This window comes from Cyrtonyx montezumae, unplaced genomic scaffold (genome assembly GCF_038088225.1).
Source record: "Cyrtonyx montezumae isolate F1298 unplaced genomic scaffold, pur_monq_1.0 scaffold_3, whole genome shotgun sequence".
NCBI classification, from domain to species: Eukaryota; Metazoa; Chordata; class Aves; order Galliformes; family Odontophoridae; genus Cyrtonyx; species Cyrtonyx montezumae.
In genome coordinates, this window is record NW_027072034.1 from 156,060,412 (window position 1) to 156,079,020 (window position 18,609).

Consider the following 18,609-nt stretch of genomic DNA (forward strand, 5'->3'; position numbering starts at 1 on the left):
TTTAAAAATTCCAAATAGATGTCTCGATTTTGTACTGCTCAGATCTGAAAAAATCCAGTGCTTGGGCTAGACTCAGGATGTGGGCAAAAGGCCAGACTCTCTCAGGAGCCTGAATTCCAAAAAATGAGAGCTTGAAAGATTTTGGAGCACTAGCCATCACTTCTCCTGCCTTAGCGAGGACCAGTGAGCAAGAGGGTAGTTTGAAAACTTGGCCCGAGACCTCTCATTTTCATTTTGTTTCTTTTAAACAAATAGATCAGCCTAACAATCTCCAGGACAAACACAGCTAAACAAAAGAGATCCCCACCCAGAGCTATGATTATAAAGCATTTGGTCTGGCTCAGTCTTCCAGGACAAATAAAAACATAAATATGCTGTCTTCACACATAAACTGGAGACATGCAACTGGGATTGATGACTACTGGTATGAAGTCTTAAAACTATGAACTATATGCCATAAGATTGAGAATATAGATAATAATATAATATAAATATAAATAATGGCAGATGAAGCAGAAGTGAGTATTTGCTCTGAAGTTCCTGCTAATATGTTTTTTAATGCTAATAAATTTGTACAATTTCACTCTCTGACTTAAGATTTTTGAACTTAAACATCTTTGTGTAAAAGTGTCTTTTCCTTCCATTTTGAAAGACCAGAAATCCTCATTCACATAATATTTTTTTTCCAGGAACAAAGGAATTTTATAACTTTGAAAACTGGCAACACTGAATTTGTTCATTACCTTTGCTCCTAATGGTTCCTCTGTACTGGAACGATGGGCAACACTCTATTACTCCATGACACAAACATCAAACTTGTAATGAAGGCCATTATTCTTGCTTTCCCTCTCCCAGTGAACCACACCACCCAGATGATGAAATATCATAGCTACTATTGTTGCTTTCTATTAAAAACAAAAACAAACAAACAAACAAAAAAAGGGAAATGAGACCTGCCAAATGAAAGAAGAAAGACTAAACATTTTTATGGTCTCAGCAGCCCTGTTTGTGCACAGGTTGGATTCTGTTTGATGTCAAAAGCTTATATATAATTTTTTTTTCCCATGAGAGGGAAAGAGAGAAGAGAGGATGGCCATAAGGATGATCAAAGGGATGGAGCAAGTTGCCTACGAAGAATGGTTAAGGGAGCTGGGTTTGTTTAACGTGGCTCTGGGAAGACCTCACTGGGGCCTTCCAATACTTGAAGGAAGCTTATATGCAAGAGGGAGATCAACTTTTTACATGGTCTGACAGTGAAAGGATGGGGGAAATAGCCTCAAACAGAACAAGGGGAGATTTAGATTAGGTGTTGGGAAGAAATTCTTTATTTGGAGGATGGTGAGGTGTTTGCACAGACTGCCCAGAAAAGCTGTGGATGCCTCATCCCTGAAGGTGCTCAAGGCCAGATTGGATGGGGCCTTGGGCAGCCTGATCTGATAAGTGGCAACCAGCTCAAGGCAGGAGATTTAAACTAGGTGATCTTTAAGGTCTCCTACAGCCCGAGCTATTCTGTGATTCTGTGATCAGCTATTTGGCAAAGAATGTAAAGGTGTGAAGAAGGAGGAGTTTATGCAATTAAATTAAGAATCGTTCGTAAGATTTGATTCAATTCACCACAAATTTGAAGAACTAGTCAAAAGATTCAAATTGGGTTTTGATGCTCATGTAGACAAATCTCTAATATCTGGGAGGCTAGCTTTTGTTGATTTAAAAACAAACGATCAAACAAAAAACAAAACAAAACAAAAACAAAGAAACGTAAAATGGTTTGAGTTGGAAAGGACCTTAAAGACTATTGAGTTCCAACACTCTGCAGTGGGCTGGTTGCGTCCCACTCGATCAGGATGCCCATGATCCCATCCAACCTGGCCTTGAGCACCCCCAGGGTAGAGGCATCTATAGTATCTTTGGGCAACTTGCACCAGTGCTTTACCACCTTCAAATATCTTCCTGAAACTTAATCTAATTCTACTCTCCTTTATTTTAAAGCCTTCATCTCTTGTCCTACACTACACTTAGATGCTACACTGATAAAGAGTCCCTCTCCAGCTTCCAGTATCCCATTAGGCATTGTAAGGAATGAGCATCAAAGTCCCTTCCCACACTTGTTAGGGAGGCAGATATGCAAGTGTAATCACAAGCATATTATCATGCGTTGTGCTAACACTAAGTAGTATTTTTGCTATTTCATGGCAATAGGCAGTCAGGTGGAGACAGATAGCCTTTCTGATATGGCTCTTCAATCAAGGATGCTTTTAATGCACAAAAGCACAAAACAGAAAGGCTGTTCAAAAAGTAATGCCTTCTATTATATTATGTTGGCCTGTGATGTCAGAGGTAGATACTAGTTTTATGGCAGTAGAGATCAAACCTTCCCATCAATATTCCAATATATATTGTCGCTGTGTGATAGATGGCAGCAGAGGAGCAGTCTGACAAAATGGCATCTGACATGGAATTACGTATGGAGCAAAGGTGTGTTACTCTGGAATTCCTCTGTGTGGTAAAATTGTACCACTGACATCTATCAAAAAAATTGCTGTATGTTTAATGGAGACCAACCAGTGGACACGAGCAGAGTGAGGTGGGTGATGAAACACTATGAAACAATGGGTCACCTCCACTGGTGCAGATTTTTATAAGCAGAGCATACAGGTTGTAGATTATCCCTGGTGAAAATGCACAGTTAAAGGTGATGACTGTTGAAAGATAGTCTTTCATAGCTGAGAATTTGTTCTATCAAGTAGCATTATTTTGCTCTAACTGCTGTAGATTCTATGGAAATAAATAGGAGAAACAACCCATCTAAAGCCATGTAACAAGTGAAATTAATGAAGTAACAATAAATAATACAAGACAAACGGCCCTCCTTCTCCCCCCCAAAAACAACAAAACAAAACAAAAAAAAACCACAACAGCTAGCCTCCCCTTACCTTCGCCTGTATACAAAACATAGAAGAGCAAATTTAAATGGTTTCAGCTCTTCCACAATGACTTTTCATCCTTAAAATGGCATGATAATGTACATGGAAAAAAATGTAGAATTGTAAATTAATGAAGCTTTTCTATTTAAAAATTTTCTTGCCTGATCATACAAATTTTCCCACACAAAAGTAAAATCAAATGAAAATCAAAACAGAATCAAAACCTTATACTAAGGCTTGCTGTGTGTATAATGCAATTTGCTGTCTCAGTACTTTCTAGTGCATTATCCAACTTGAGAAAGTCTGCATTACAACATACAAAAGATCTTATGATGTTGGAACTATTTTCTGGTTAGCTTTATCTGATGCTTTACCCCAGTGATATATTCGAATTTATCTTCGGTCGTCAGTACATCAAGCTCCCAGGAATTAAATGAGAATCTTGTTACATTAAAACAAAGTTGTTTATTATCAACCATGTACAAGCTGTTGGTATGGCTAGCTGCCACACAAATCAAGGTTAAAACAGACCAGGCTTACAGCTGAAATATAACTAATATGACATTATTCTTTCAGACATTTGGTTGGGCTGACAAATTTGTAACTGTAATTTACACAGTGTCCCCATGACATGTGGCAGTAATGCTATTGTATATGGAGATTTTTATCATAGGAAGAAGGGGGAGGAAATCTACATTTTCCTAATACAAATCTTTCCCATAACAATTTCAGAATGCATGCTGGCTTTCTAAAGTATACAATTTACCTATGTGACAGTACATGAAGTTCAGATAGTGATGGATAATTATTTTAATGCAATGTAAAATTACTCTACAGAACTCGTTGGTACAGAAACCGGTTAAGATATCACATATAACACTGCTAAATAAAAGTATATTCTTCAGTAACATGAGGCTTGAAAGATTTATTCTGCCTTTTGACTCATGCATTGCATCAATAAAGTAAATACTGCTAGAATTCAGCATTAGGAGAGAAAATTCAATTAGCAGAATTTTAACACTCTTGTGTAACACGGGAACTGTCTCATGGGAACAGACAGGAGTTTGTTTTGTATGACCTTCTATCCCTCAGAGATACTAAGAGCCTACATGGATAGGGATGTGTTCCCAAAAAAGGAAAGATTCTCTTCGACCTCAGATAATAGTTGGCCGAAGCGTGAGCACTTAGATCCTTCCCCATCCATTTTAATCCTATCTAATTGTAGATGTTCTCATCACCCATTAAAATCCTTTTAGTTTCATCTCCCCAATTCTAAGCATATGGCCTCCATGATATCCGCTGGCACGGTATCCTCCAAGCTCATTTTCATGTGGGATTTTGCTTTCCAATCTCTTTCAAGACTTTCCCCACCCTTTGTGTTATAACAAAGTTCAATCAACAAAAGCCTAAATCGCCATTTCTGATAAGTGCTCATTATTCTGGATAACTCGTTGCCTCTGTAATGAAATACTCCTCATAAGGAAGTCCTTCTAGGTCTGAAAATATTAGCTAACTATGCTTTGACTGAGGGGTTCCAGCAATATTTTTATCATCTTCCTCAAGGAATTCAGAATTGGCTGCATCTACCAAGAAGATACAAAGCTACCATATATAGGTAACTACTCTGTTCCAGATCATCACATCTTAAGAAAGCATCATACATACTGATTATACTGATTCTTCCCTAGAAAGCTGATTTTATTCAACAGTGCCACACTTAGCTTCCAGCAGCTGAAGAAATAAGAAATCCGCAGCCTTTTGCTGCTGAACTAGTTCTGCTTTCCTATCTGCTTTCACCATGTAGATTTGTGCACACTTCCTGTGTGGTCCAACTGCTGTTGTGTATTATAAGTACAAATAGGGGGGGAGGGTGGGGGGAGAAGTCATTTTGTGTTCCAAATTGTCATGTTTTGTGATGTCGCAACTTGAAGTCCAACATTTTTTCATGTCCACATCATAAATCCTCTGTGCACATGGCTCATTTTCATCACAGCAGCTTGTTTTTTTTTCCTGTTGTTATAGCATGCATTTTCATAATATCTGCTTAAACTTAATCCATAACCTGAATTGCCAGTACATAAGAAACAACCAAACAAGCCTGCAGTAACTTGCAGAGAGTTTAATAGGGAAGCAAGACAATGATTAGAACAGTAAGATTAATGTATACTCTAGCTAGTTTTCTGTACATTATGGTACATTTTGACCTCAAGGTGTTTTGTTTTTTTTTTTTTGAACAGTGACTACAATGCTGTTTTTTCCACAAGTATTTACTTAGGACTTTTCTCCTATGGTGTCCACCCAGTAAATATCTGTAACTGCAGCAAAAAATGATTGTGGCAACAGTAACTTCTTATCTTCCTGTAAAAGGATAAAATTGTGCCTCTTGGAATTGGACCTACTACTTAATCTCTCCTCGCTCTCCTTGTTTCAGTTGAACCTCCATTCCACCACACCCATGAGAACAATATTATTATTTCTTTTTTAATGTAGGGGATCAAATCTTGTTTGCTATTTTATCATCATTTTAGTAATTATCTATTTTTGTTGCTAGATGCTCTTTTGTGTAGTGTTATGCAGTATCCAGAGAAAGAAGAAGGGATGCAGAAATGCAATAATTACATCTCTGACACATCACAGTGGGAAAATTCAGACTGGATAATCTTGCTCTGAAAGGAATGCCTCCTATTTAATTCCATGGAAACTACAACAGCACAATATCATAACTGATAGAGCTAATTCACAGATACAAAATACTATTTTTTCAACTTAGTGGGCACCATTACCTGACTCACTTGGAAGAACTGATCAAGACACTCCCTATTCCATACCGTGACAGCTGTGTATGGCCATTCAGAATGTGGCTTCTCTTTCCCACTGTTGTAATTGCTGTTGAAACTCACCACTATGCTCACATCCACTGTTTGGTCTCCATAAACATTCAGCAAGTATTGATGAGAATCAGTGGGTGACAATTTTTCTGTGTGGAGGAATTCAGTGATGCACCTTTGCTCCATATGCACTTCCATGTCAGATGCCATTTTGTCAGACTGCCCCTCTGCTGCCATCTGTCACACAGCAACAAAATGTAACAGAATATTGGTGGGAAGGTTCAGCCTCTACTGCCATACCACCAACATCTGTCTCTATGGTGTGAGTCAAAAAGATAAAATACGAGACATTAATTTTGAAGCAGCTCTTGTAATTTATTATAGAAAATATTGCTATAAAGTATATATTCAAGTTATGGAACCTCTTAGTAAAACATAACTTTGTTTTTTATCTAGACCATGGGCACAGATAATAGAGATTGCATTTAAATTCTTATGCCTCATTGGCATTTTTCTCATGAGATTTAAGCGCAAATCTAAAGAACACATGAAACAATGAAACATGAAACAATGTCGGTCTTGAGGAATCATGTAACCACATTCTGGAAATGCACTTGTAAGATCTGTATAGTCAGCGTGATCTCACAATTAACCACACACTTTAAGAATTTCACAGCAAACAGAGCAACTTACTGACCACAGATTTATCCTTAACATTCAGCAAGCAGCTGGGAGGTCTGAACTAAGTTTAAGAGCAGACCGAGAGCCCTGTGGAGGAACCTAATTGGTCTGGGAGAAAAATACAAACATCTTTATCTGGAATATCAACAAAAGATCTGCTAGCAAAAATCACAACTACCTCTAAAGGGTAGCAGAGTTATTTTAATCTGCTGCAAAGTTGGTTTTGCCTATCATGGCTTCCCATTTACTTTAAGTTGCTGTGAAACTTATATAGTTGGTTTACACAGCCAGACTGTAAACTAGGATGTTATAGGTCAGACCTGTTAGAAGATTATGCTAAATTTATTAGTTTACTTGAATGCTGACTGAAAGAGCAAAGAGATAGGTCATTTAAATAGAGGAAAAGAATAACAAGAAATTTAAAGCCTTAGTTAATCTTATTCCCAAGAGCCTTTTAGAGTCTAGACTTCAGACAGAGTAAATCTGGTCATCAACCAACTGCAAGTAATTCATACAGTAACTGCTCTGCACAAGACATTTTTTCACCCATTAGATCTACTCATTTTCCGTGGAAGAAGAAAGATGTCAAGTTTTCTCCAAAACACATAGGTCCGACATCTCAGATAGTCTAAGCCAATACAACTTGCTCCAAGGAATACTGTCAGTTCATGTCAGCTGAAAATCCAGCTCCAAAAGTCACACGAAATACTGTCTCGATTAATTCCTCTTGGAATCAATGAAAGTTTACGTCAGTGTTTAAATACTTTTCTCCCCATTATCCTATTTGTGGCCTTTAATACCTTTCTTCCCCTTCCAAGTCTGTAATTTTTCCCAGGCCCCTGCCTACAGAAATCCCTTATTTTGGCATGTCCAGATGAAACTTGATACTAGTCAGCAGCATTCTACATCTCTTGCCAAGGCCAACTTTTCCAAGAAGGAAAATGTCCAAGGTCTGCAAGGAAACCCACCAGCCTCAGCAATGCCTGTTGTTGGTGGGATTGAAGTTCTTCCCTAAAACCAAAGTGATGGAAGGGATGTCCACCAAGATAGCAAACATGCCCAACAGCTCTGACTCAAATGATCAACTCCAAAACATGGGTTGTATATTTCCTCTCAAAGGGATTCTCATGTAAAGCCAAGCAAATCTCCCAAGGATTAGAATCCACCTTCTGTTAACATGTTCTAAGCCCTTGCTTTCTTCAAGTAAAGATTAATTACAGTGCTAAAGGGTGAGAAGTGATGTTATGTCCATCCTAGTAATGCTTGAAGGTAAATTTAGATACTATTTGCAGAACCAGATAGATTCAGCTTGAGATCTGCAAATGGATGCCAGTGTCTCCTAATTCAGGATGAGCATAATGGGAGATGCAGTGTTGGGGTGACAACTGTACATTAACTTGTTTGTATATTTAGATACTATTTAGTATGGAGAAAAACCTTTAGATCCACACATACTTCAGAACTGGAATGCCCACAACTTTAAAAAGGATCAACTACAGTCTCTTCTATTGCACATCACTGTTTTCTTTTGGACTTGGAAACAGAGAACCCTATTTAAAACAAAAAAAATCTTGAAACTAAAGAAAAAAAGTTAACTTCTCCATGCTTTACTTTCCTTTACAAACTTGTGTGGAATATATTTAATCAAGCTGTTTAAAAGAATGTTTTGCCACAGAAAGTTAATAGATTAAATTTCCAGTCCCACCTAAGTTCTGGCTCCACTGATCTGCTGCTGTAGTAGATAAACCCTGCCTGCAGTTCAGGCGTGTTCAGCTGAGAATCAGTCTTCCACTACTGAAGACACTCATAAATTTATGTGAAGAACGAAATTCCTCTTCTAACAGGTACAAATAATCAGTATGTACAAGGTTTTTTAGAGAATAACTATTTAGCTTGAAATATATTTTGAAATAATCTAGCACAACTGACAATAGATTTTTTCCAACAATCTGAAATCCATACATTCAACAGAATAGAGTACAATTATGATGATAATTGCTGAGCTTCCTAATATTTCTACCTTCAGAAGATCTAAAATTTTAAATCTTGATTTAAAACAAATAAATACATAAAAATCAGTATCTGCTGATCAACAGTGGTCCACTAAGCACAGAGGTATATTAACAAGAGCTTGGAACCAATTAGAAGAACTAGTGGACTGTAATTAGTTCTCAAATCTGTACACAGTAGGTGCATCAACTTTATCATGAGGAATAGTAAAAAAATAAAGTAAAATCTAAGGAGCCTCTTACACTGATGATGAGGCAAATACACACAATCAAGGAAAAAAGTATCAAAGAAAAGTTACGTGAAAACATTGTTTTTATGATAATTTTATTGTTTAATTAAGGGAAATTAGTGTACTATCACTATAAGCAGGTCTAGCCAGGAGGTGGGATTTTAACATTTAGGTTACACTAAGAGGTTGATTGTTTATTTTTAGTAACAGAATGCGCCTTTTTCCACAAATAATAGAGATTCTGAAGTCTAAACAGCTTCCCTGGGAGATGGTGATACCCATTGCACAACATCCACAGGGAACAGCTGGATCATTTTCCTTACACAAAAGAAATTCAGCTCCTGCTCAGGTCAATCAAAAGAAAATCCTCTGGCTCTTGCAGAGATCCAGCAAAAAGACTACAAATATCCCTGGTATCACTTGCCTCTGGTCCATGCTTGGTACAGCATTTCGATTTTTAATGAATCCCTCTTGAACAGAATGAAGCCTGTTATTTGGACAATGCTGTAACATCAACTGCTAGAAAAATAAGTACTAAAAGGATTTCACTGCTCTAATTACACCTGACACAGATGCAGGACACAGTATCTATCCTACCAAAGGCCAGGAAAGTGCCACGTAGCCTGGGTATCTCTGACAGAAGATGGTGAATCACATGTGAGTATTATGGGGGGGGGGGAAGGCTGGAAGAAAATTGAGGAGAGAAAGAAGCTATGACAAATTATTTGCATGGGCATTTCTGAGATCAGAAAGCAGCAGCTATGCAGAGAAGGAAATGCATACAAAGGAGAGATGAAACTTGGATGAGAGGATGGTGGGAGCATTAATAACACAAAACAGCGAGCTTACCAATTTTCATAAAGATTTAGTGACTAGAAAGATTAAGAAAAATAAAGAGAGAGAGAAAATGAAAAAAAAAAATTGCCATTGGGTAAATCTCAGAGCATTCATTGCTAGATTCCATGATTCTATCAGCTTCAGCCTAACAATTTATGGGAAAAGTACAAAGCTGTTGCACGTCGGGGTATTTGAGCAATTGTCCGAGGAGTTGCCAAGCATAGACAGAAATACTGAGAAAAGTACAGCGAATTATTTGCACTCTAAAGAGTTAAATTCTAGTTTCATTCAAAAGTAATTTTTATGAGGACAGACACTAAAACATCCAGCCAAAGAGTGAACCATCATTGCTGTGGTCTCTCTGTAGACAGAGCTGTATGCCATGACAAGTTTATAGATAAGACAGGTATTAACAACTCCATTTTACTGGTGGGAACTGAGGCACACAGAGATTAAGTAACTCATCCTAACTGTCTCAAAGTCTGGGGAAAGCTAGAATTACAGCTTTATCTCTTGAGGCATAATGCAAGTTCTCCACAACTTTTCCTTTCTATGGAGTAATTTCCTCCTTATTTTAGATCCACTGAACACAGAACTAGATTCACAGTGGGTTAGTTACACATTGGGGCAGAGATCTGCAGGTTATACTGTCACTGACCTGCAAGATGAAGACAATGAACTGGTAGACAAAAGCAAATTGAACAAAGTAATGCATGTAGCAGAGGGGGATCCTGATTTTTCCATCACACTATAACACATATATCCTTGTAACAGCATTGCTAATCACTAGTCAGAAACTAAATTCTGAAGCATTATGGATGCAGAATCAACGTGATCTTCCTGCTCTCCAGAAAAAGAAGACTGAATTCAACAACTCAAACCCTTAGGAAGGAAACTGAGCACTTCCACAAATTGCCCAGAGAGATTCTGAAGTCTCTCCTGCTTTGGAGATCACCAAAGCTATCTGGATATAAGCGACCTGTTCTGGGTATGGATGCTTGAACAGGTGTTGGACTAGATGGACCCAGATGTCTCTTCCAACCTCAGCCATTCTGCAACTTGCTGAAACCATCTGAATCAGCTACTGCACGTCCCAACATAGCAAGACAAAAAACACAACTAAAAAGAGCCCTTCCAACACATTGCTTCATTAATAGAGATGCAACCAGTAGGTCAAACCACAGTATTTCTTTGCTACAAGGTGTTGTGTGTTGGTTGAAATCTAAAACTGCAAAAAACACTCAGATAAATTCAATGAGGAATCATCCATCAAGAAAAAAAATAATCACTGCTTACATAGTTCTTGAACTGTAAGTCCCTGTAGCAGGGATGAGTATGACTGCATGTTTACTATCTTACCCTCTTGTTAAACACTTGCATTACTGCTTTGATAATTTTATATTATGTGGGTAAGGGGTTAGGGCACTAAACAATTAGGCAAAGGAGCACAGCAGCAGTAGTAAGTAAACCTCTTTGTAAAAGAGCATTCATTTGAAATGGATGGTTAAATCCCCGATGAAGCACCTGAAAGATTTACCAAGTCATGTCCAGATGAACAAGATGTAATGAGCTTGTATACAGGCTCAATATGAAAAGAGGATTGTTTTTAGTAAAACGGTAGAGAATAACCTCTTACTGAAAACAGCTATATTGAATTTTAATCAGAGGAAAATAAAGATGCAAGAATAAATCTGCACAGGCTTAGAGAAGGACTGGATGACTTTCTCAATCATGAGCAATAGATGCTGGAGTGTGTTACACCCTAATTTGCTATTTTCTGTTATCTTTACTTTTTCAATCACTCCATATATCCTGCCTTTCTAAGAAAAGGAGAACAAAACAAACAAAAATAAACCTAAAAAAAAGACAACATCAAAAACAACAAGAACTGCCAGTGTTGTCTTCTGCCAAGTACAGAGAAAACATGAGATGAGAAAGTTATTAAAAACCCATTAAGTTTCCTGGCCCTATTTTTTCATCCCAGCATTAATTGCTGAAGAGTTTAATGGTCAAACTGGAAGCAGAGGAACCTAGACTACGTTCTGCTGCTAATATGTTATGTAACAGAGCTTAGTCACAACCATCACCCTCCTGTTCATTTTCACTTGTGTGATGACTTGGGGCTTACGTGACCCTCACTAACATCCCTTTCAGTGTAATGTTGTATTTTTGGATATGTTAACTGGAAAATGTGCTATTAGTTATGACAAAATTCACACACCCTCTTCTTGCACTTTTTTTTTAATTTTAAACAAGTATGTTTTGGCAGTTACTGGGGAATTTGTATTCTCCACTGATGTCTAAAATTCCATTGTTTGTATTTCATTGTGGTGATGGAGTCCAGCGTTATGTCCCAGAACCAGACTTTTGGGACTCTATTAGTGTTGTTTTTGAGAAATGGGTGGAGACAACATTGTTCAGGTCCTTGTAGTAACGCATGTGAAAAAATTTTCTGTTCCTTTTCTGAATATTAGTTTGGTGTTCAAGATCCATGTACTAAAGCAGTCTGCTGAGACACAGGATTCAACAGAGGAAGCCTCACCATATCACCAGTGTTGCTGAGATAGAAAGCCTGAAGTCAAACCATTAGCAGGATTTGCAATGCTACACTTCTCTGAGGTTGCTGCTCCATGCCAATAATTGAATTCAAGCCACTGCATGCATCTTCTTTCCCACTTCCCCAACTTTGTACCTTGAAGCTATTTAACCTATTTTAATTTCACAGGTAACCATAGGAAGTGTGCAAAGGGAAAAGAACTTTATCCCCAACAAACTCTTAACACCAACACAACAAGGCTGAAATTCCTCCTCCAGGACTGACTTGTCAAGCATGGAAGGCACTTTGATACTTGAAAAGCCAAACCATCTACAGGCTGCTGGGCTGATAAGTATGGTGGGAAATGGAAGTTTGAAGTCATCTGCTGTACACAGGAACATGTTCCCAATTCCACTAGCCAAGCTGTATCCACCTGTTCAATAGGATTTATGAAATTTGGGTCATCTGCATGGAGAGCATTACAGCAAAACTTGATGTTTCAACTCCTGCTCTTCTAATCTCAGCTTGAGGTTGCAAAGTCAAATTAAAAACTTTTTTTTTTTTTTTAAGAAATAAGTCACAGAAATGTCACATACTTCTCCTGGGAGGAATGCAAAGTGGGGCAAGATCTTCCTTGTGCAGGTAATTTGTGATTTATAGCATTGTATTTAGCCTTACTGGAGCCAAACGGAAGGGAGAGAAGCAAGAGGATAGATGAGGCCTGGAGGGATTTTCTTCTTGTGCCTGTCCCTGCAAGGCTCCTGCTCTGCTCTTGCAATGGCTGAGGCTCAGAACACAGGCTCCAGCTTCAGAAGGTGCAACCAAAGCCATGCCATGCCATGAGGAGCAAGACCATGTTACAGAAGTATATGGAGGGGTAGTGGCATATCTCTAACATCAGAACAGATGGGCTTCATCTCTTCTCCATGCTAGTGGGACTAGATCCCACCTTCCATATCTCTTTGGAGCCACATATCTCTTTGGTGTTTCTGACTACAGAGTGGTCATTTGCTGGTATGGCTCTGAAGTCTTTTAAAATGACCTCAAGTTTTTCCAAGCAATCCTAGCACCAAGAAGCCCAGGATGTACTGCAACTATTCCAGTCACACTATAGAGAGTGACAAAGAAAGATCAGGCAGAAGTATGTTAATGTCAAAGCATAGGTGTTATTCTGGGACCTTATCTGAAGAGAAACAGGCAAAAAAAGAAAAAAGGATAAAGAAAATAGAAAAGAAAAACCTGTACTCCCAGAGACTTACTTTCCAAGAGCTTTAATATGCAGATAACTGACAAGAAATTAAATGAAAGAAAATATTTTCTGAAGTGAGTTTTGTTGCTTTGTTCTGCACGCTAACCTGTGTTAAGAGGCTCTAACATGAATCTACTGGGTGCCAGAATCTCCAGAAAGCATTTCGCCTCTTGTCACCCCACCCCAGTCAGAAACAACAGAAGAGGCAGGTCTGGCATAACACTACATACACACCATGTATTTGTTTTAATTTATGAGGGTTAATGGTTTAAAACTAAAAGAGGTGAGATTTAGACAGGATATCAGAGGAATTTTTTTCACTGAGAGGATGGTGAGTCACTTGCATAGGCAGCCCAGGGAAGCTGTGGGTGTCCCATCCCTGGAGGTGCTTGAGACCAGGTTGGAGGGGCCCTAAGAAGCCTCAGCTGGTGGAGAGCAACCAGCCCACAGCAGGAGGAGGTTGGAACTGGATGACCCCTTCCAATTCAGGCCATTCTATGATTCCCCCAGTTAACCAGGTCCCAAACTGTGACCAAGTTATGGGACAAATTACTAGGCATGTAGAAGGAAAATAAGACTGGGATTTTGCCACCATTGGAAACTATTGTTGAGGTGACTGCAGTATTTGTTGCCACACTCCAGGTCTTAAGGAATTACTTCATGCCACCTCTATTTCTTATAAATATTAACTGCTGTCTCACTTGATAAGAGGAGTAGTCAGGAAGTTCAGAGGCATCAAACTAGATGGAAACTGGTCTGCAGAAAATAAACTAAAATTTATAAGGAAAGGTGGCATTTCAAATCATGATCTGCAAGTTGATTTCCAGATGATGATGACTATTTTACTATCAGTAATCATTTCACTTAAGTTGCCCACTCTGTTCCTGTAGAACTGTATGATTTGGAAGGAACCCTCTAAGGTCATCTAGACCAACCTGCAATGAACAGGAACACCTACGGCTAGATCAGGTCACTCAGAGCCCCATCCATCCTGACTGTGGATATCTCCAAGCATGGGACATCTGTAAGCTCTCTGGGAAACTTGTTCCACAACTTCATCACTCTTATTGTAAGAAACTTTCTCCTTATATCTAATCTAAATCTCCCCTCTTTTAGTTTGAAACCATTTCCCCTTGTCTTATCACAACAGACTCTGCTAAAGTGTACCTTCTTTCTTACAGACTCCTTTTAGATAGTGAAAAGGGCTTTAACCCTCTGCATCCCACAGTTATCTGTGCATACAGAGTTGCTGCTGTGATCATACATAGTAACTATACAAAATAGTGCTGTTTAAGTTGATTTAATCGCATCCCTAACTTGCTCTTTGCTGTACGTCCCTAATTTCCAGGCTCACACATAAAGTTGTTAAATTTCAGTCACAACTTTAGGGAAAAGAGCACCAGGGAGATATGCCTTCCCCAGTCATATAAACACATCACTTTTTTAAGAAAACAAGTTTGTTTGAAAGAGCAACGGTCTCTCCTCCTTAAATCACTTCAGCTTTCAAGTTCTCTGTCTCCTCTCTTCAGAAAAAACCTGCTATCACCTGACTACACTAGCAGAGGAAACAGAAGTTGTCTTCGAACAGGATAAACTTTTAAAGTAATTCCTAGAATAGCTTCTTCTGGAGCACACACGCAGCAGACAACACATATGGAGCTCTGCAAAAGCATTTTCCTGGCATTCACTGGCAGGGGCTGACTCACAGGAGTCACTTGGAGTGTGGATCGCCCTGATGTGACCACTCGTCTCCTGATGCCACTCAGACCCCTCTGCTTGGAACATGCCAACCTCCATGCTGAGGTTTCAGTTGTCAAATAGAAACGATGTGCTGACAGTCCCAAACCACTTCACAAAATTAAAAGCCAAATCTGTAGAACTGCTCAGCCAATTCTCACACAGCACAGACAAGCATAAGGGATCCTTGCACATGCTGTTGCACACAGGCTCAGAAGACGGTCAGAGGAATTTTAACTTCTGAAAAAAGGAAGTTAAACGCTCTGCAAATATGAGGGGAAAAAAAAAAACAACACAGCACCTCAGCCTGTAAGTAGATGTCGTGGTTTGATTTTGAAGGCTTGCTCAGCTCAAAGTGCATGATTCCATTTAAAATGCTGTAGGAAGAACCTCACTTATACTTCAGCATCATAAAAAAAATAAAAAATTAAAAAATCACAACTCATACACCCCCTCAAAATCTTTGCAATTATTCCCTTAAAAAATGCAAAGAGCTCCGCAAAACTATATTGGGTGCAGCTTCACATTTGCATATCAGTTGAGAGAAACAAACTTTCTATTTCACTTATTTTATAATTTAACCAACTACATTCCCAGCTGTTTCTGTGAAGTTTCTGCAAACCATCTGCAAACTTTTTACATGTCAAGATTCTCAGTCAACATCTTACACGGCTACTTGACACTGTAGAGTTTTAATATCTGCAGTAGGCAATAACACTGTTTTCTGTTATTTTTCTCCCTTATTGCTTCTAGCAGTTTGAATTAATGCTTCCCAGTATTCAAAGAAAAAAAAAAATCAGCGCTGCTGAAAGCAAAAATCAGTGAAAACTTCTAAGTATCAAATACATTTCATCAGAAGGGATAAAAAAAGTGGAAATCACAACAACAAAATTAAAGAACAGAAAGATCATTTTCCCTTCCACAGCCCCAACACAATTTCCCTCTACTTTCATGCTGCTTTTTGCTGCTCTGAAGTTTTCCTCCCATTCCGCTGCACAGCATAGAAAAGAAAGAAGCAAGTTCATGCTGCAGTTTCAACTGGTGTGAGCCTTTGCTATTAACTTGAATTTACAAAGCAATCTCTCCTTAAAAGAAAAAAAAAAAAAACTAGAAAGAAAAAAAAAATGCACATTTCCTCACTGCGCTGTAGCACTGAGAAGTATATCTTAAAAATCTCCCTCGAGTCTCTCTAAACATCTGCTAAAAGGTTTGCTATATCTTAAAAGGGCTCTAATTACCAGAAACTCCTCTCTTACTTAAGCCCAGGGCTCACATTTCGATTATAACTCAAGCTCCAGTTAATTTAGGGCTGAACTATATATATATATATATATATAAAAAAAAAGAAAACAATGAAGAAAACATAGGCCTACCTTAAAACTTTCCAGCTTTTCAGAGGATCCAAGTCAGAGATTATAGACACCATCGTATCAATAATAACAACAAAAATAATAATAAAAAAGAAGAAAATGGCAGGGAAGCCTAAACACAACAGCAGCAAGTACTCTACTCAGTGTGGGAATGACAACAAACCCAGCACAGCTTTTCCTCCTTCTCGAGCTGATAAGCACTTGTCCCAGCTTCACTCCACCCCCAAAATCAATCTTGTGCTATATTGCTTCACAGTCCCAGTTTCATTTCTCCACCACTACCTTTTAAAGCCCTTGTAATCTGCTCCAACTGATCAAATGTGACCTTTTTGTAGCCCACTTTATTCCAAGCACAGCCCTCAGTTAAATCTCTCTTTATTAACACCGTCCTTCTTGGCTTTCTTTTGGAACAAACACAGCTCAGGCTTGAAGCCTCCAGTCTTTGCCAGCAATCATTTACAGATTACTGCAAGCTGCAGTCATCTCCTTTTGGGTATTTCTTCTACCTCTGAGGTTTGCCTCTTATATTATTTCCAGGAGGATGGTGGGGGTCTCCCTTTCCCTATTTTGATGCTTTTAAAGGAGGGACTTCAGAATGCAACTCCTCTGCCATCCATCCCTCCTCCCCTTGTCTTCACCCCCAATCTACATAACCCCCTCCTCCCCCCACAGAAAAAGCAATTCACAACCCTTTGAATACAGCAGCATCTTTTTCTCCCTCCCTCTTTTCTCTTTAAAATCTGATAGACATGATAGTCTTGTAAGCTGCGACTGAAAGCGCTCTAATTTATGGCAAGGCTGCTATTATGGTAGCATAATAAAAAGCATAATAATGTGAAGGCAGATATAACCTCAGTGCATCTGAAAGGGGGAAAAGGTGGCTATGTAATTCCATTAAATCCGTTTCTTCTTTTTGTTGCTACTTAAAAAATAAATAGTAAAGCGTCCTCCAGATCACTATGGTGATCTGAGAAGTTGTGTAACTGCTCTGCCAGTGTCTGTTTATTTAGAAAATCTACATGATTTGCTTTTATTTTTTTCCTTTTTTTTTAGTAACACTTTCTCACAGTGTTTTCCTTGCTTTTGAAAACTTCTGCATTTTTTCCTTTAAGTTTCCTTTTTCTTTTTTACATTTCATCCTTGGAGTGACTGTACCCTTTTCTTGAGCTTCACCAATATTATGGAATTTCTGGAAATTCTCAAAATTCTGGGGAAAAAAAATATTCAGAATAGTATCTTCTAAATAGTGCAATCAGAACCAGATTACCCCGAACTACAGATACTTCTACTTTGCTATTTATAGAGTAGACATATGCTCCTTGTTCTTCCCTACCACCAGTTCTTACAAAATAGTAAAAAATAGTTAAAAGCAGCTATGTATGTTAAAATGAAGCAGTGATTTAATGGCCAGATGAAAAGTCTGGTAGTAGGTGACATAACATGTTCGTGGAAACATTATGAAGTATATAGTGAAGCATGATATTTGGAGATGGCATTGTCTTCCACCACCTCCTTTAGGTGAGGTGGAACTCAAGTTGTGCTTTCAGTATGCTCTCTGCTTCTGTAGGCAGAAGAACCTCCCATTTCTGGTGTCCCTATGGTACAAAAGCAACACAGTCTACCCTTTGAAAGAAGATGTTCCTATTCCAAAATGCCTTCTGACCATTTTATCTGCCAGGATGCAGTGGTATGGGGCCCCTTTAGCAAATAAGTATTGAAGTTCTGATATCCAGATTTTACATCCTCCCAGGGACAGCAGGGACTACCACTGATGAGACTGCAGGTACAGCCAGGATGTCAGATGCTCCACCACTCCTTAAAACCACTGTGACACGGGGTGATTCTCACCTAATAGACATATCTGAGCACTTCTTCAGAAATAAGGATTGAATCAACCTTTGGACACTTTGGGGATCTTTATTTATTTACCTGCAGTAGATGGCCTGGATACTTGATGTGGAAAATGAAATTAAGTTGCCACTTGTGATGTTTCTTCATGGAATTGATGAAACATTGATGGTCAGCTTGGGACACAATGAAAACAGATTGGCCAGTGCTCCTTCCTTTCCTCCCAAAAGTTTGTAATCTGTCTTTACAATGGTTATTCCTTACTTGAGGGCAGGGAGGATGTGATTAGTTATTACTCTACCTAGGCTTTATTTATTTATTTATTCATTCATTTGCCTTCTACATATCTTTCTCATTTAC

The 18,609-nt window shown here is 38.6% G+C and overlaps 1 protein-coding gene across 1 annotated transcript in view; it reads right to left on the reverse strand.

Moving 5' to 3' along the window:
• CELF2 (CUGBP Elav-like family member 2) overlaps positions 1–16,964 on the reverse strand; it is a 375,872-nt gene extending 358,908 nt beyond the window's left edge. The window contains exon 1 of the mRNA XM_065743745.1: positions 16,405–16,964. Within this exon, the coding sequence (XP_065599817.1) occupies positions 16,405–16,457 (53 nt within the window). The 5' untranslated portion in view covers positions 16,458–16,964. The remainder of the gene's footprint in view (positions 1–16,404) is intronic.
• Positions 16,965–18,609: the final 1,645 nt, after the last annotated feature.